This window comes from Anser anser (genome assembly GCF_964211835.1).
Source record: "Anser anser genome assembly, chromosome: 1".
In the NCBI taxonomy this organism is placed as follows: Eukaryota; Metazoa; Chordata; class Aves; order Anseriformes; family Anatidae; genus Anser; species Anser anser.
Genome location: NC_139720.1, coordinates 54,124,307 through 54,140,201, shown reverse-complemented (window position 1 = coordinate 54,140,201; position 15,895 = coordinate 54,124,307). Strand labels below are relative to the sequence as shown.

At 39.9% G+C, this 15,895-nt stretch overlaps 1 protein-coding gene and 1 long non-coding RNA gene across 6 annotated transcripts in view; both read left to right on the top strand.

The window, feature by feature from the left end:
- The first annotated feature begins 30 nt into the window (after positions 1–30).
- Positions 31–11,595, top strand: LOC310885082. 2 transcript variants are annotated; one of them, XR_014574544.1, is made up of 3 exons: positions 31–4,687; positions 6,476–6,557; positions 6,937–9,857. It is a non-coding gene; the product is annotated as an uncharacterized lncRNA (long non-coding RNA). The 2 variants fall into 2 exon arrangements; XR_014574543.1 differs by lacking the exon at positions 6,937–9,857 and adding an exon at positions 9,864–11,595 and having other exon boundaries at positions 35–4,687.
- Positions 11,596–12,888: 1,293 nt separating this feature from the next.
- Positions 12,889–15,895, top strand: part of ACSS3 (acyl-CoA synthetase short chain family member 3) — a 71,874-nt gene continuing 68,867 nt past the window's right edge. For 2 of the 4 annotated variants that reach the window (XM_083807805.1, XM_083807806.1), the window contains exon 1: positions 12,889–13,027. Coding sequence is in view for 2 of the 4 variants with exons in the window: in XM_083807804.1 (XP_083663930.1) it covers positions 13,226–13,674 (449 nt within the window). In the remaining 2 variants the exon portion in view is untranslated. Of the gene's footprint in view, positions 13,028–13,210; positions 13,675–15,895 lie in introns of those variants that run through there. The other 2 variants (XM_083807804.1, XM_083807803.1) reach the window with 1 other exon arrangement.

Below are 15,895 nucleotides of genomic sequence, written 5' to 3'. Positions count from 1 at the left end.
CACTCCCTGTTTGCCGGCCCTGTTCGCCGCGCTCCCTAAGGGCCGCCTTTGAACGGCCGGGGGGAGGAGCTGTCGCTGACGCTGCTGGCTCCGCCTACGCCTCGTCAGCCTCCCTCACGAGGGCTGCCGGTGCCTGGCGGCTCCCTCACGTAGGCTCGATGCCCGAAAAATAGCCCTGCCTGTCCCGATCCCGCGCTCCGCTGCAGCACGCGTCTGCCCCGGAGCCGGTCGCCTCGGCAAGGTCTCCAGGAAATGGGGTGGTGTAAAAGACCCTCCATGTTGTGCTTTTGTTTCTAAGGCTATGGTGCCTCTGCTATCCTTTTGTCTACATAGACAGATGAGCTGTTCCAGATCTACATAAAATGGGAGGTGACGTTATGTGACACGTATGTCATTGTCTCAATTGTTCTTTCTGTTCACTTATGTTAGCTATTCTTGTTGGATCTGTGTGTGGATGTTGTGGAACAAAGGCCTTTCTCTCCTGCCTCTAAATGCATAAATATGCAAACCCTTGTTATTGATCTGAAAGGATGTGGTGAAATTTGCACACTAGATCTTACATCCAACTTGAGTAATATCCAAAGCTTCCATTTGTTCTTCATAACATTGTTTATACAGATGCACAATACCTGCCTTCGCTGTGCAAAGGAGAAAGAGGTATTCAGTAACCCAGGACAAGGGGCAGAATAGCTTCAGCTTTACACTGGTTTACTGAAGGATTAGAGAATGAGAGAAAGACCCTTCAGCAGTAAGAAGAGGTAGACAATGAAAGGAGTAGGTGACAGAATATTGTAGAGCTAATTTCATTCCATTCATTTTCAAAATTGTGTGTCAAAAGGAAACAGGGGAAGCTGCAATAAATTTAAGAAAAGCTGAAGATACAGCATGAACAATGAAACTTTTTGTCTAGTTGTCAGTGGAGATAAACTTTAAATCTCAAAAGCAGCAGGATGAGAGGCCAGATTAACAGTGGAGGAAGTGATTTTTTTTTTTTTAAGCCTTCAGAAATGCAGGATCAGAGGAATTTGCTTTGATAAAATATTTAACCTACTTTAGAAGCCAATTGTAGGATGTTTTATGGCACTAGCCAGGTCAGAGAAGACTTCAGGAATCCTAGAGGAGAGTAGAAATAGAGAAAACTCTAAGACATCGTCTCAAAATCTGTTTAGCTTAGTGAGAGAAGGACTTAAATATGTAGTCTGAACAACTGGTATGAAGATGTAGATTTTAATATTGTGGCAGACTGGACATACTCATTTTGCATTTTTTAGCCAAGAAAAGTTATTGAGCTCTGTGCAAACACAGTTAGATGAAATGTTGTGAAGAAATTAGAAAATAATTACACATTTGGCACTGGGAGAAATGATCAACATATTTTACCAAAAGAAATAAGTAGCTAAGAGAAACCTGTGTTTTCCTGAATAAAAACAATTGAAGGAAATTCATTCAATTCAAATTGTGATATTATGCATCCAATTCAAAAATGAATATGGCAATATTGGGTTTCATCATGTCAGTAGTCCACAGGAGTTACTGTGACAAATCAGCTGAATTTTCTGAAAGTCAAAAACCTGCCAATACGTGGAGCTGTTACACATGTAAGATGCAGGGTAGGGGCAACCATTGCAGTTTGGGGGTTTGTTTTATTGAAATGTTTAACTACAATGTGGTTCATTTAGAGACATTAGATAGGGAGATTGTGTAGAATTAGGAATAAAAGTATCTCACTCAAAAATGAGGCACATCATGGCAGGACTATCCATTATCATATGCTTGGAAAACAGGTTTTAGCAAGTGGCTTACGTTAGTATGCAGGTACTTGTTTTATATTTTTCCTGTTTTTACAGTGCTATCCCCTTGAAACTCATTAAACCTTTTTCTGCAGCAGGCTAGCCACTCAGGCATGAATAATCTAAGGGGTAAACAAAATATTGTTATAAATACACAAGTGTCCATGTCCGATATAAAAATATGATTATATAAATATAATATAAAGATGATTAAAAAGCAACGACAAAGCACAAACACGCACTCAGGCACATACAGCTATCACATAAGCAGTATGTGTTTTTGTTGTAAAGGATTTATTAGAACATAAGTCTTAGAACTGAGTAAAATAAAGAACATCCTGATCAGTGGGTGAACATTAATCATCTCTATATCACAACCTCAGAAACAACAACAAAAAAAAGAGGATTGATTTGTTATTGCTTTGTGCTTTAACCACAAGAGACCCATGCAAAGTAGGTATACAAATGCTGTACTGTTTATAAATGAGGACACATTCTTACCTGATAGTGTTGTGTGCCTTCTTACAGGTCTGCTGAGAGCTCCAGTTCAACAGACAACCTCAACAGTCACCTCTCTATTTAGAAGTCCTGAAGTTGAACTGGCTTAAGTGCAACTATGTATGGGCTATACAGATTTAAAAAATAATAATAAAAAAAGGTTGAGATGTCTGAATCAGATGTCTGAATCTAGGCAGATGAGGTAATTAATTCCAAACCTGCAGTCTTAACTTCTTTCACTTCAAAGCTGGGGAAACACTGGAAGTGTCGTGAAGTAAACCAATGCATCTCCAGCATTGTGTCTCAAAAGCATGAGCGTCATTTCTGTGGGCAAGGGAGTAGGTGGGGAACGGCTCTGTCCCTCCTGCCTGTATTGGCTTTTATACAAAGATCGCATTTGTTGTCCAATCCTTGGACAGCGAAAGCAGGGTTCTTTGTTCTCCTGTCCTGACTCCCCCCTGCAGTGCACAGGTCAGCATTAGCGACCAGGGTGCTCTCGTAGGAGAGAGGGGGTGTGGGCTGGAGCTGCTTCAGAGTGCCAAGGGACTGATTTAGTTATTTTTGATTTACAGAAAATCAGGCTTCTTTAATTGAAAGTATTCAATTTCCTTTGTCCTAATGTCTTTCCTTTCTTCAGAAAACCACCAAAACAAAATAGGTTCCAACAGAAAGCCAAAAGGCAATAATGAGTAGCAAAGTATGCCTGAATTCCCTCTCCCTCCCTGTTCCTGAAATTTAGACACCCAGGTCAAGGTTGTAGGCTGATGCTGACACTGTTTTTTGACCCTCAAATCCTGTCTTCAAAATCAACGTGTGCAGAAGTTATTTCAAGTAACTGAACAGGTTACCTTTGAGAAGGGTGTAGCTCTCCTATATATATGGTGTCATCAGTAACCATACTGGGCAATGTGACAGTACAGTTTATGGACCTTCAGGGTTTTCTTTGATTGATCTCTTCAGCTGAGATGCAGAGATTCCACTTAAATATTTATTTGGATACATACCTAAATGCTTTCTTAGACATAATTGTTCCTGTTTGATTTCAGCTAAGGAGAAGTGCCTGATTTGTTTTAGTTTGTGATGGTTGTAAATTGGGAAAAAATCATGATGCCCAGTGAAGCTATATTGATATAACACTACAGTATTTCATATTTTACTTTACCCTAGTGTAAATGTGGTTCTGATGCTTATTTCCTAACTCATAGGGCTACTGAGAAAATAAAATCATTATTGTTTGTAGGTTGGTTATGGTCCTCAAATGGGAGGCATTCAGAATGGAATGTTACTATTTAAGATAACCTTGACATTTAAAATTCAGCTGACAATATTTTGGCGTGTCAAATAGGCAGTTAATTTTGAATATATGGAAAGTGTTCAGAGGCATATTCAAGTTTTTGCTTGAATAACTTCTCTGACATATTTTCTGTGCACTGCAATGGTGACCATTTTCAATACATCAAAAAACTAACCAGTTTAGAGAAATAATCTAAAGAATAATGTATGCACTAGTTCAATGAAATTGTGTTGGTCTTTAGACCCTCAGAGGACAAGAAAATAATGCCAAAACGGAACTCTTTCAGAAGACAAGAGCCAAAATGTACTTGGAAGAAAAACAAACAAACAAACAAAAAAAACAGATTAAGAGACAGGTTGTGTATAACTGAAGTGGTGAAATTTGATCATGAACAGTTCTGTCATATGGAGCTTTCTGTTTGTAGCTTCAGCTGTGTAAGGATTATGGGAAGTGGAACTGACATCTCTTTGCTTTAATGGTAAGTTTGTGACAGAGAACGAAATTTCATGTTTGGATAGCTTGTTAGATTGAAGTTATACTGGAGTCTGCTTTTTATTCTTCCTTTGTTGCATGAGACTAGCTAATCCTTATGATACAGAAGTACCCTGAAAGAAACCATGATCTGATGGCCGATATCTGTGAAGACATGTAACATTGGAGTAATTTTTCTGTTGGCTGAGATGAAAACAAGATATTAAGAAAGCTATTCCTTGTGATTTTTTATCTTCTTTTTATGCTACATATTAGAAAGCCTTTTTTTCCTCCTTAGAATGTGCTTTTGCAAAATGTTCATAGATCTGGAGGTAGCCTTGCAAAAATTCTAAAGGCCTTGAAAATGCATGCAAAAATATTCAGCATATAAGGAGGAAGGATTTTTTTTTTCCCAAACTATCATCATTGAAATTACAATAGAATTATCATAAGCCTTTATACTGCGGAGTAGGGCTGAGGATATTGACTGTTTTTCAGCTATTTAGTGTAGGCCAGCCTGTTGCTTGAATTGTCTTTACAGGTATTGTGACATAAATCAGAGGTGATCGATCCCTACCCTATCAAACCCTTGATCTGACAACTGGAAATAAATCTGTTGGTTGACACTGAGACGGTGAGTTTGTTCTTATGTTTGGAGCTGCTATAAGACTGTTACCAACACGAATCATTAGGCAAAGTTTATGAAGTATTTGTTTCTCTCTCTCTCTCTCTCTCTCTTTTTTTAATATATATGGATTTAGTTTTTTAATTCATTCATGTATTTTACTATCCTTTTGTTCAGTCAGACTGATTAATAAAATGTAAAGAAATGTGTATAATTGGAATGATTTCCCATACCTGGGGATTCTTGGATCTGAGGACATTTAATACTGGTAAAACCCATAACCAAGTAGGTAGTGATTGTCCAGAAAACTGCCTTCTATTTGTCCTATAAAAGATAACTTATACATGCATGCTGTTAGCTCTGGGAGGGAAGATGATTTGGTATTCACCATTTTTTTCTAGTTTTCAAATGGAGATGATGGAATGATCAAATTAGACTCAGAAAATATCCATCATAATTTCATCTTCTTAATAACAGTTTTTTTCTTACAATTTAAAAGGTAGTTCAGCTTGGTCAGGGATTGTGTAGTTCATGGTGTCTTGATTGTTTGTATAGGTATTAATACTGAAACTTTTGATATTTGATTGTGGTCAGTTAGCAAGCAGAAATTAGCAAACTTTTCTATTTATTTTTTTCACAATGTTTTATCTACTGTCACTTCTATGTTAGTGCCAGCATGAGACAGGTTTTTATCTCGTTTTCCGGATTTCCTACACTTAAAAAAAATGGAAAGATGACATTTGGTAGCAGACCACAAATGGTGTAATAAATTACTAATTACCGTTATTGGGAAAACAAAATCCCATGATTTTTGTTTTCTGCATCTGAAAATATTTTTCTGATGTTAGTGAGACCATGTAGAATTTTTATGTGAGATGAAAAACTAATTAATATCAAAAGAAAGAAGAAAGCTTTTACTCAAATATTTATTTTTATTTTCACCTGGCACAAGCGTAAAGAAATGGACGTTGGTTTTGCTTGCCTAATATTCCCCCAGTCCAAGAAGTCAATCTTTGGACTCAGGTTTCTAGAGACCATTATACATGGGCACTGCAATTCAAATGTGCTGTTTGGGTTTAGCAGCTGATAAAGCAATTTGTTTTGATGTAGCCTATAAGACTTGGCTCTAAAATTCTAACAAATTCCGCACCTCACGTTAGATCCTGAAGCTGCTCTCTGTAATCGCTATCTGAATATTTCATATAAATATTCATGAATTTGGTCTTCACAAAGGCTGAGGTAACAAATATAGGGCTTAAGAGAAGTCCCCTAGAGATTTAGACATTCAAAATAAGTGGGAAATGTACTCTCTGTTATTAAATTACACAATTATAATATAAATTGTATATATAATTCCAAGTACATACATGGGATAATTGAGCAAGAACCAGCTGAAGGCTCTTAAGATTTATAAATAAACCAGCTATTCCAGTGAACAGAAATAATAAGAGTATAAACCTCCCAAAGTTTTTACTGAAAATTAAATACTGAAGATCCACTATTGTGCACAATTTAAAACACATACCTAGAAGTCATTCACCATTTTCCCTTAACAAGACTAAGCAAATATTTGAACATGCAGAGTGCATGCTGAAATTCTTTCCTTTGACCCTAAAAAAGCAGAACTGTATAGATACTTTGAGTAAACTTCAGCGTGCTTGGAAAAAAAAAAACAATAGGACATCAAGGATAAGGCAAATGATCAGGTTTTAATTTGGGGTGTCTGCCTCATAGATTTCCACTCGTTTGATACTTATTTGACAGAGAATATTTTTTTTTGCTTTTTTTTTTTTTCAGATCCAGAGAGCTTACTTAAGTTGATTATCTGATCTCCTTCTTCATTGCCTTTTGCCTTGTGTTTCTCCTTAAAGTGTGGAAAGTAGGTATAAGCATTCGTGAAACTGCTTTATTCATTATAGACTAGTATAAAGGGCTATAGAGGCTGAAATTAATAAAAAACTGTATCTTGAAGGTGGGCATGCAGCCTCATCTCTATTATAATCAATGACTTTTGACCTCTAGCTTTAGTGAATCTAAATTTTTACTCTGCAGTCTAAAATGTACTGAGCTTTTCTGGAATTGTATTTCCATGGGTGAAAACGTAAGTGTCTGGCAGCACCATAAGAGAGTGAGGTGGACCTGAATGCATAATGGAATATATTTGGACATATGGTTTTATTACTTGCTTACCAGTAAGAGTTTTTCTCCTCCTCGTAATGATTCTTGGGCCTGAATCCATACCTGTTTTTCATATTTAGATTCTCACAGAATCCTGTGACATGCTAATTTGCAGTATGAGCTATAGAAAAAGCTATTTCTGGAGTTTATTACTGATGTTATTTGGGGCAATCTGAGTGACAAGCTACTATTTCCCAAAGCTGCTGTGAAATTTCATCCATTCTCTGCCAGTCTGAGCTGCTCAAGAGTGGGATCATTCAAGACATCCACAGAATTGTTTGTCATACAGCTACAGGTGAACTCGCATTCTTAAAAACATAGCACACATTAATAAATGACAGTTGTAATGAAGTACATTATTGACTTTGCACTTAGTCAACTTAGGTGATCATTTCTGTTTTGCTTGCAAGATAATTCTGCAGTTGAACTTAAACAGCACATTGTCACAATGTTTGAACATTAGCTTTCCTTGCCGTGCAGTGAATATAGTTATGTAGTGGAATAAGGATCATGAAATACGTCACAACTGTTAAGAATGGGATTGCAAGAATGAAACTTTGGAAGATAACTAGAAATGGAACAGACTTAAGCAAATGTCAGTTATATAAAAATAGGCCTTTTGGTATAATGGATATGGTATTTATACCATTATGGTATAATGGTATATTTGTCATGGATCACGTTCGTATGCAAGTTTGCTACTCCTGCAATATGACTGATAATTTCTTGTAGAGGGATGTGACAGGAGCCTAGATAAATACTAAGGCTGTGCCAGTTCCTTGCTCCTATGTCTGCTTCACAGGAGTCCTTAGCCCAGCCAATACCAATAGCACAGCTCTGCATTCCTCATGTGCTCAGAGCTCTTGGGAGAAACAGCACAGCAAGTGCTCAGGCAGTTCAGGATGAGATTTGAGGTATTGTTTTCAAAATATCAAGCATATGTCTTTTTTTTTTCCTTTTTCGTCCCATCTTTAGCTACATAAAACTCATTCCCACCTCTGCCCCCAAAAACCCGTCAAGAGAGGATACAGAATCCCTGTACCTTAGGCTCAGATAAATCTGGATATTCTGGGGAAAAAAAAATTAAAAAATTAAGTATAGTGTTTCTCCAGTCGCAGCTAACTGCTAGATGCTTCCTGATCTGTATTCTCAGTTTGAGAAAGTATAATGAATGTGCTGATAACAGAGATCAATATTATAGATTATTTAAAAATGACTTTATTTGCATGCCAATAGTGATACTAACACTTAGATTGAGTGCTAGTGGACCCTTTCTTAGTTCTGTGAAAATCAAAATATTTTGAGTAAAAATATGGTTGCAAAATCCATGGTTATTTCTGTTACCAAGTTCAAAAGTAACATCTACAAGGATGCCAGTCCTTATGTCCTCTTCAAAGAACATATATACTGAATGCTGACCATTTTTTAACAATAGTGCTTGTCTTGTGGTTGTTCTGATGCAGTGATCTGGAAAACAGTGGTAGAGGCATATAAAAGAAACAGGAATAGGTTTGGAAAAAACAGCAAATTTTACTCATGTAGAGATGATCAATAACCTGCTATTTCAGGAACCTGGGGAGCTTGGGGACATGGATTACATCAAAATCAAAGTTCAATGCCAATCTTTATAAAATTACATCATCTAGTTTGTAAGTTAAATCCACAACAGCAGAAACTCAAAGCAGTAGCTAAAATGCTACCTGTCCTCCATAAAGTTTACTGCAGATTCTTTTTTTTTTTTTTTTTGTCACTGTTATGTTGTTTTGTTGTTGTCGTTGCCGTTTTAAGAAGATCCCCATAATCTCTCTGGTTTTGTCTCTCTCATTTTCAAAGTCTTCTTAGAACTTAAAAATATAAAAGTTTATTGTCCAGAAGAATTTTATCAAAGCTGTCTGAGCATTTGACTCAGATTTAGCAGGGTTTTGTGAGTACAACTACTAAAATGAATAAAGCTAAACACATGACCAAGAAGCTGTCTGAAACTGCACTTAAATCTGGAAAAATATGGATGAAATACAGGTCGTCCTGAACTGTAAGACCTCCTCGGGGAGGAATCAAATGATAACATCAGTAATAATTGATACTAAAATTGCATTTTCATCCCATAGGATCTCTAAGTCATGTTATGCCTCATTCTCACCTGGATTGAGTCACAGGCTTTCATTGCAGCACTTTCCACAAGTATGTGAAAAGTGGCTTCTCCCTGAGGAGACAAATGTTTTAGCATTTTTATAAGTTCTCATCCTCTGTCTCCCAGCGCACTACATACAATCATTTCTGGAAGACAGAAATAAACAGAATGTTGTGAATTCATTGGGCAGACAGGTGACTCACCATGGACACATTGATGTAGATGTTGATTTCAGCACTGATCTGAGTGCTGCAAAAAACTAAGCATACATAAGACCTATGACACAAAGGCAGCTTTAGGCTAGAAGACAGCAATCAAGCAAAGAGTGGTAAGTACAGGTATTTCTATGGGCTGTTGTGTTTTTTTTTCCTCCTCTATGGCCAGATCTTATTACTGTAGAATAATATTGTAGATAAGTAGCCTCTTTTATATTCACTAAAAATAGCCAAAATATCTACTTGAAGAGTTCTGTCCAAATATGTATTTTTTCAAGCCATAACTTAATTATTTTCTGTGCAATCATTCTGTGCAAGATTTTTGGTGCATTTCAAGTAAAGCTGTGATATGTTTTAGATTCTAAGATGGTTAGAAAACTGGAAGAATAATTGTATGCATGTATGTACATAAGAAGGTGCCTACTTCCATCACCTTGCAGGAAAAAGTTTTTTTTTTTTTTTAAGTTAATTCTGTGGACTACTGCATGTTGTAGAAAATCAGCTGCCTCTATTTCTCAGACATTAATGGCATGTAGGACTTTGAAACTTATTCACAGTCTTGTTCTTTGGGAGAGATGCTGCCTAAGAGTTTGACAAAAGGTGATATAGAACCTTAGCAAAGTGATTTAACTTTGTCCTAATTCTTTTAATTCTTTTACAGTTCTGATCTGTGCTTCTGAAAGGACTCTCAAACTGCAATTTGAATTAACAAGGGTTGAAGGTCTTGTACACTAGGATGGTCAGAACTTTTCAGATACAAGAATTGATATTTATAGCACTTTTTCTGCTAATCTTTTTTTCAACATATATATAATCTTCAAGCATGCACGCCTTGATTGAAAGGACACAGTTGTGGAGAATGTTATTTTTCATGCAAAAGAAAGGCTTCAGATAAATTATGTTATAATGGCAGAATTACCTAGGCCAAGATTCATAGTTTGTTAGTTACATCTATGCCTAGAAACAAGCATGTGTTTTACAATGAAGTCTGCAGCTACAAGGGTAATTGCTACACACATGACTAGACATCATTTCAAAATTCTGTGTTGAATGTGAGTTTCAGGAGCATCAACATTTGCAAAAAAAAAAGAAAAAAAAATCCTTAGAGGGAAAATTCAACAGCTCAGAAATCTGCTGTAATGTCATTTGTAAGTGAATCTTAAATTACTAGCATACAATTGGAAGAGTTTGCAATCCCTTCTTTGCCCTTCAAATATCAGTATGGGCTGCAAGTAGTTTAATTAATGAAGTATATTCCACAGATACTCATTGGAAACATTCCTTTAGGAAACAGACATTACTATGTTACCTAAAACAGGAATTTAATGCACTTCATGTTCAGATTAAATACATTTGTCTCTGGTGTATTATTTCTAGTAGGCCATATAATAAAAATGAATAACAGAGCGCTTACTGTTGCAATACTAATTCCTTTGCCAAGTGCTTATACCTTGATATTAAACATATATAATGGGCAGAGTGGAAACATGGTTAGCATTGCTTTTCAACACCATAAGAAATATTAGGCATCACCAGACACTACCCATGAGGTATTTAAATCTAGGGATACTTCTTTCAGTGTTAGCGCCTACAACTAACGCATTACAGAACACACATAATTAATATTTCAGATAGTCTGTCCTTGGTAGTTTTATTTGCAGTAGAGAAAAAGGAGATATTGTTCTGGCTTAGACAGTTTTCTATCACCGCTCAGAGGCTGGCTACATCCAATTGCTATAGGTTTTTTGTAAACCATATGAGCATCAAAGTGTCGATGATCTGAAGAATGTTGCTTGTAAGGTAATTAATAAGAAAGGTTACTCCTTGGGAGTTGATATAATGTACAGCTCTAACAATCTGATTTGGGGAGAATGGGCTTCCCAAATTGTGCAGAGGCAATTGCAAGTCCACTGGCAGTGTGCCACAGGTAGGGGGGTCATTGCACAGCACTCAGCCATGTGGTGGGCTTATGGACACCCGCAGGTCGAAGACCTGTTCATTAGGTCTGAACAGGTGTCCCCAAAGGGGAAAAAAACATATTCCCATGTTTCTATAACTGCTTTCAGTCAGAATTTTCAGTCACAAGGAGGCTAGTCATCTTACAAGTAGGAAATACAAGATAAAACTCTGGGAATATTTTTAGAATGCTAAGAGCAACTATGTGTTAGCCATGAAGCAGTGTTCTACAGGCACGTTTGTACAACACGTGCCATACTACCAGGCACTCAGCAGCAGTGCCTCATTTCAGGGCTGTCAGGGGGGTCACAGTGTTTACAACCTCCATAAGCTCCTCTGTTCATACTTTTTCTCTTTCTTTCTTTTCCTCCTTCCCTTCCCTTCCCTTCCCTTCCCTTCCCTTCCCTTCCCTTCCCTTCCCTTCCCTTCCCTTCCCTTCCCTTCCCTTCCCTTCCCTTCCCTTCCCTTCCCTTCCCTTCCCTTCCCTTCCCTTCCCTTCCCTTCCCTTCCCTTCCCTTCCCTTCCCTCCTTTCCTTTCCTTTCCTTCCTTCCTTCCTCCCCGCCAAATGTATTTTTGATTTTCCAGCTTTGTAGGCAAGCTGTAGGGAAATTTTCATAATTTCTCCACTTAGTCCTTCAGGTGTTTCAGGCTCTGGAGAGGATGAACTTACTATAAATGAATCTCTGATGCCAACGTGCTACATCAGTGCTGTGTGTCACTACAGCCCTGATGGGAAGGAGAACAAGCTGAACTGTGGTGCAGTGTGGGGCAGGTAGTTCACACAGCGCTGGTCAGTGCCAATAGCTCCTGCAAGCCATGGGAAACTGTCAGAGTTTACTTTACCAGTAATGTGATACGCCATTATGTTCTCATTGTGCTAATTCCACAGTACTCAGGTAACAGATGCCTAAATTAACTATGAGTACAAAATGTATCTTCTCTGAATTGCAGAGTTTCTCTTAACCGTATAACATCTTTTATAATGTGATTACAGGAAGAATTCCCTGAGAGACTTATAGTGGATAGACCTATTAAAGCACTAAAATAATTTCATAAGGCGCAAGCCATGTCTTTGAAGCTGGTGTATGTCTTAGCTGACTTGTGCATTACAATATTCTGAAACATTACCACTGAAACTTAGGAAGGGTTTCTAAATATATGCCAAGGTGTGCAAAACAAAAGATCCACTACAAATGATGGAGGTCTTCTGGAATATGGAACAGACTTTTCTCGTGGTACTAATAATATCCCTTATTCATAGGCATATTATTCATAGGCAGTTTTTCTCAAAGCAAGAGTGTATTTCAAAATAAATACTTGAAGAGTATTGTGGCTATATATCATGCAAGTCATTAAGCCAAACATGATTTCCGTTTCTCCGTCTCTCCTTTTTCTGTCTTCAGTTTCTCTCTCTGATGACATTTGATTACAGTAAATTCCTCTCCATTCATGACACTACATTCTGCTGCCTCAGGCTTAGACAGTCAATGTACGGACGTATGTATGTAATAGCTTAATGAACAGTTGTAGGGTCTTGAGCGCAGTATTCAAGGGGACAGAGCTTAGTGGTGGTCTTCCTTTATTATTATTAATTGATTTATTATTTGTGGATAGGGCTTAGGAGCTGGTGTTTGATTTATGACATGGTATTTGATGTAATGATGATGATCTGCAACCATGACTTACTTTCCTCAGGGAAAGAAAAAAGTGTAAAGCAGGAAAATCTGCAAATTGCAACTGCTTTCTGGAGAAGAATTTTACCAGGAGAAAAAGCATCTGGACGTGGAAAAAAACGAGCAACACCTGCGCCAACCGCTCAGGAACCCGGACTGCCTGTGGTTTTGAGGGAAAAGGGTAACACCTCCGAGGTTCGTCTCCTCTCCTGCCGCCCCTGCAAGCCCGCAGCAGGGCTGTGGAGCCTGCCCTCGCCTGTGCCCTTCCCTCACCTAGCGGCCACCGCACGCCCACGGGGCTCCGGGCCCGGCCCTCGGTGGCCGCCGGTGCAGGGCGGAGGGCGGCGGTGCCAGACCCCGACCCCGAGATGGCGGCGGGGCCGGACCCCCGACATGGCGGCCGGCCCGGCCCGGCCCGGCCCCAGGGGGCGCAGCCCGGGCCGCCCGCCCCCGCTCGGCGGGGCTCCAAGCGTCCTGCTCCGCACCGCTTGCCGGGGGCAGCCGGCGGCCGGGGCTGGTCTCGGTGGAGCCGCCGCCACCCGAGGGGGTTTTCCGAGGGCTGTCAGTGCCCCGCGGGGGCCGCGCAAGATGGGGCTCGTGGGCAGGCTGGCGGGGCTGCCCCGCCACGGCGGCGCTGCCCGGCGGTGGCTGCGGCCGCCCTGCACGGAGAGCCGGCTGCCGGGCCGCGCTGCCTGCTGCCGGGCGCCGGGCGACTACGAGGCGGTGTTCAGGGCCTCGGTGGCCGATCCCGAGAAGGTGTGGGGAGCGGCCGCCGCGCTGCTCCGCTGGGACAAGCCCTGGGACAGGGCTCTGCAGAGCCGCGGCCCCGGGAGTGCCTCCTGGTGAGTGCCAGCCGGGGGCAGCGGCTGCGGGGCGCCGGGGGTCGTCCGGGTGCTTGGGGCAGCGAGCCTGCCACCCTGCTGTAGTGGTGGCAGAGCCACGGGGAGTTTAATGGTTACACTCGGTTATGCTTAATGACTGAAATCGGGACGGGTGAGGGCCTTGGGGTGAGAGGGGACTTGGCGTGGGCTGTGGTGGTGTGCGTGTGTCGTACGGGTGGGATGTGTGGGGGTCCGGGTGCCCTGCGTGAGAGCCTGATGCTCCCCGTGGTTTAGGTTGCTGTCTGCGCTGGGAATCTGGCATGAGGGGATGGAAGATTGCCTGTGGGAATGCAGAGATGGTGGCTTTCAGTTTTTTAACCTCAGAAATTAGCTGAGTAGGTCATCGCTTCGAGGGCACGATAAGGTAATGTTTAGCAAAAGCATTAGTAGCCTGGTATGTACATACACGTGGTGAGCAGTGACTGTGCAGACAGAACGGACATCCTTCTTACAAACTTCAGGAAAAGATTTTCAGTGCTTCTTAGAAAGCAGTTTGCCTGTTAAAGTTTTGTCATGACCACTGTCATCTCTTTTTCAGCAAATTTACATCATTCTCTTTGAACTTTTCTCAAAGAGAAACTAATCTAGGATAAAAATGGCAAGGCAGGATGGGGGGGCGTCTTTGGCACATTGATGTTCGTTGCCTTTTTAATGTTTTTCTGGCTTGATTTGAATTTAAAAATACTGAGCATTCTCAAAATATAATTAAAAATACTCATCACTCAAATCTGTCAGAGCGAGACATGGAACCAGCAGTGTGGAAACTTACATTCCTGTCGGTGTCTGTGATTGCTGCGTGGCAGCTCTCACAGCGACAATTGTTTTTATCTCTTAAGCTGGATGTTAAGCAGCACACAGCCAGCATAAATCCCTTTAAGTTATCGTGGCTGTGTAACAGTCAGGAGTCTTAAAGTGCATTGATAAGGAGACCTGTGGTCCTCTGACCTTGGGTTTTAAGGTCATGGCGCTGGTCAGAAAGGACAAGTAGGATTGCCTGCACAATTAAGGACCACTGAAGCTCCTTGGCATTCCTGAACAAAATAACGAAAAAGTAACAGTAGTTACTTTTTAAAAGTTAAGGGATAAGAATCTGATACACACTAGTGAGCATGGTTTTTCTGTCAGATCCTGTCAAACAAATGTAATTTGATTTGATGAGTGCGATAAGCTTGCTGGCTACAAGTGATGTGGTTTTGTCTTTTTAAAGCATTTTGGCTTCTTAGATGAAGTTAGTAGAAACATTTTTTTTCCTAACTAATGCAGGTAGAGGGCAATTTTGAAAGCTGTGTTCTTCATGACTCTAAGACACAAACATTATGTGAAATCACCGTTGAGCTTCAGGAATGTTACCCTGTCTGCTATTGAAGTGTTACTGACACTTTAAAAAAATGTGGCTGGATCAGTTAACATACCTTTATCTTAAAATATCTAATACTGTAGTGGTTTTGTTTAATGCATCATTCAACTTCTGTTTAGACTTCATCTAAACAAATTAAAAAAAAAAATCCCTTTGATTCCTGGGAACTTAGGCTGGAGAGGTGTTTGTGCATGGCATTACAGGAATTAGCGATACACTTTTTTTTTTTTTTTTTTTACGTTTAAGGTGCAAAATAATTGTACTGTAGTTTTTTTCTTTTGCATACATGCTGAGTTTATTCAGAACATTTATCATCCTTCATTTTTCTTCTTAATTATCTTTGCTTCTCAGTGAAACTAAAAATTGTCTCTGAACACAGCTATTTGATTTTGAAGATAGCAGATATTGTCGGAAATTACAACATAATTTTTGAATATTTGAATTTAGGCTTAATTATGCGTTGCCTTCATCATGATTATACTTATTTTGTTACTAGCAAGTAGGCTGTTGACAGATCTGAAAAAATTCTGAATGCAGTAAGAACCATCTCCGTGCCACAGACAGTAGATGTTAAGCTGTATGTAACCGGAGTCCTGCTATGGAAGACCTAACTACCTGACTTGTCACGAGTAGGAGAACGTGATCAGTGCTTCCTTGCCCCCTTCTGCTTCCCCTTAAAGATTCAGTCGTTTTAAAGAACGGTTAAAGAAGAGTCAGTGCCTGTACTTGAGATCCCTGGTTGTGCAACAAGAGCAGCTCTGCCAGACCTGCAGGAGATGGGAGGCGCCGGCCCCAGACCAGGGAGGCAGGAATTCCTGCTGAGGC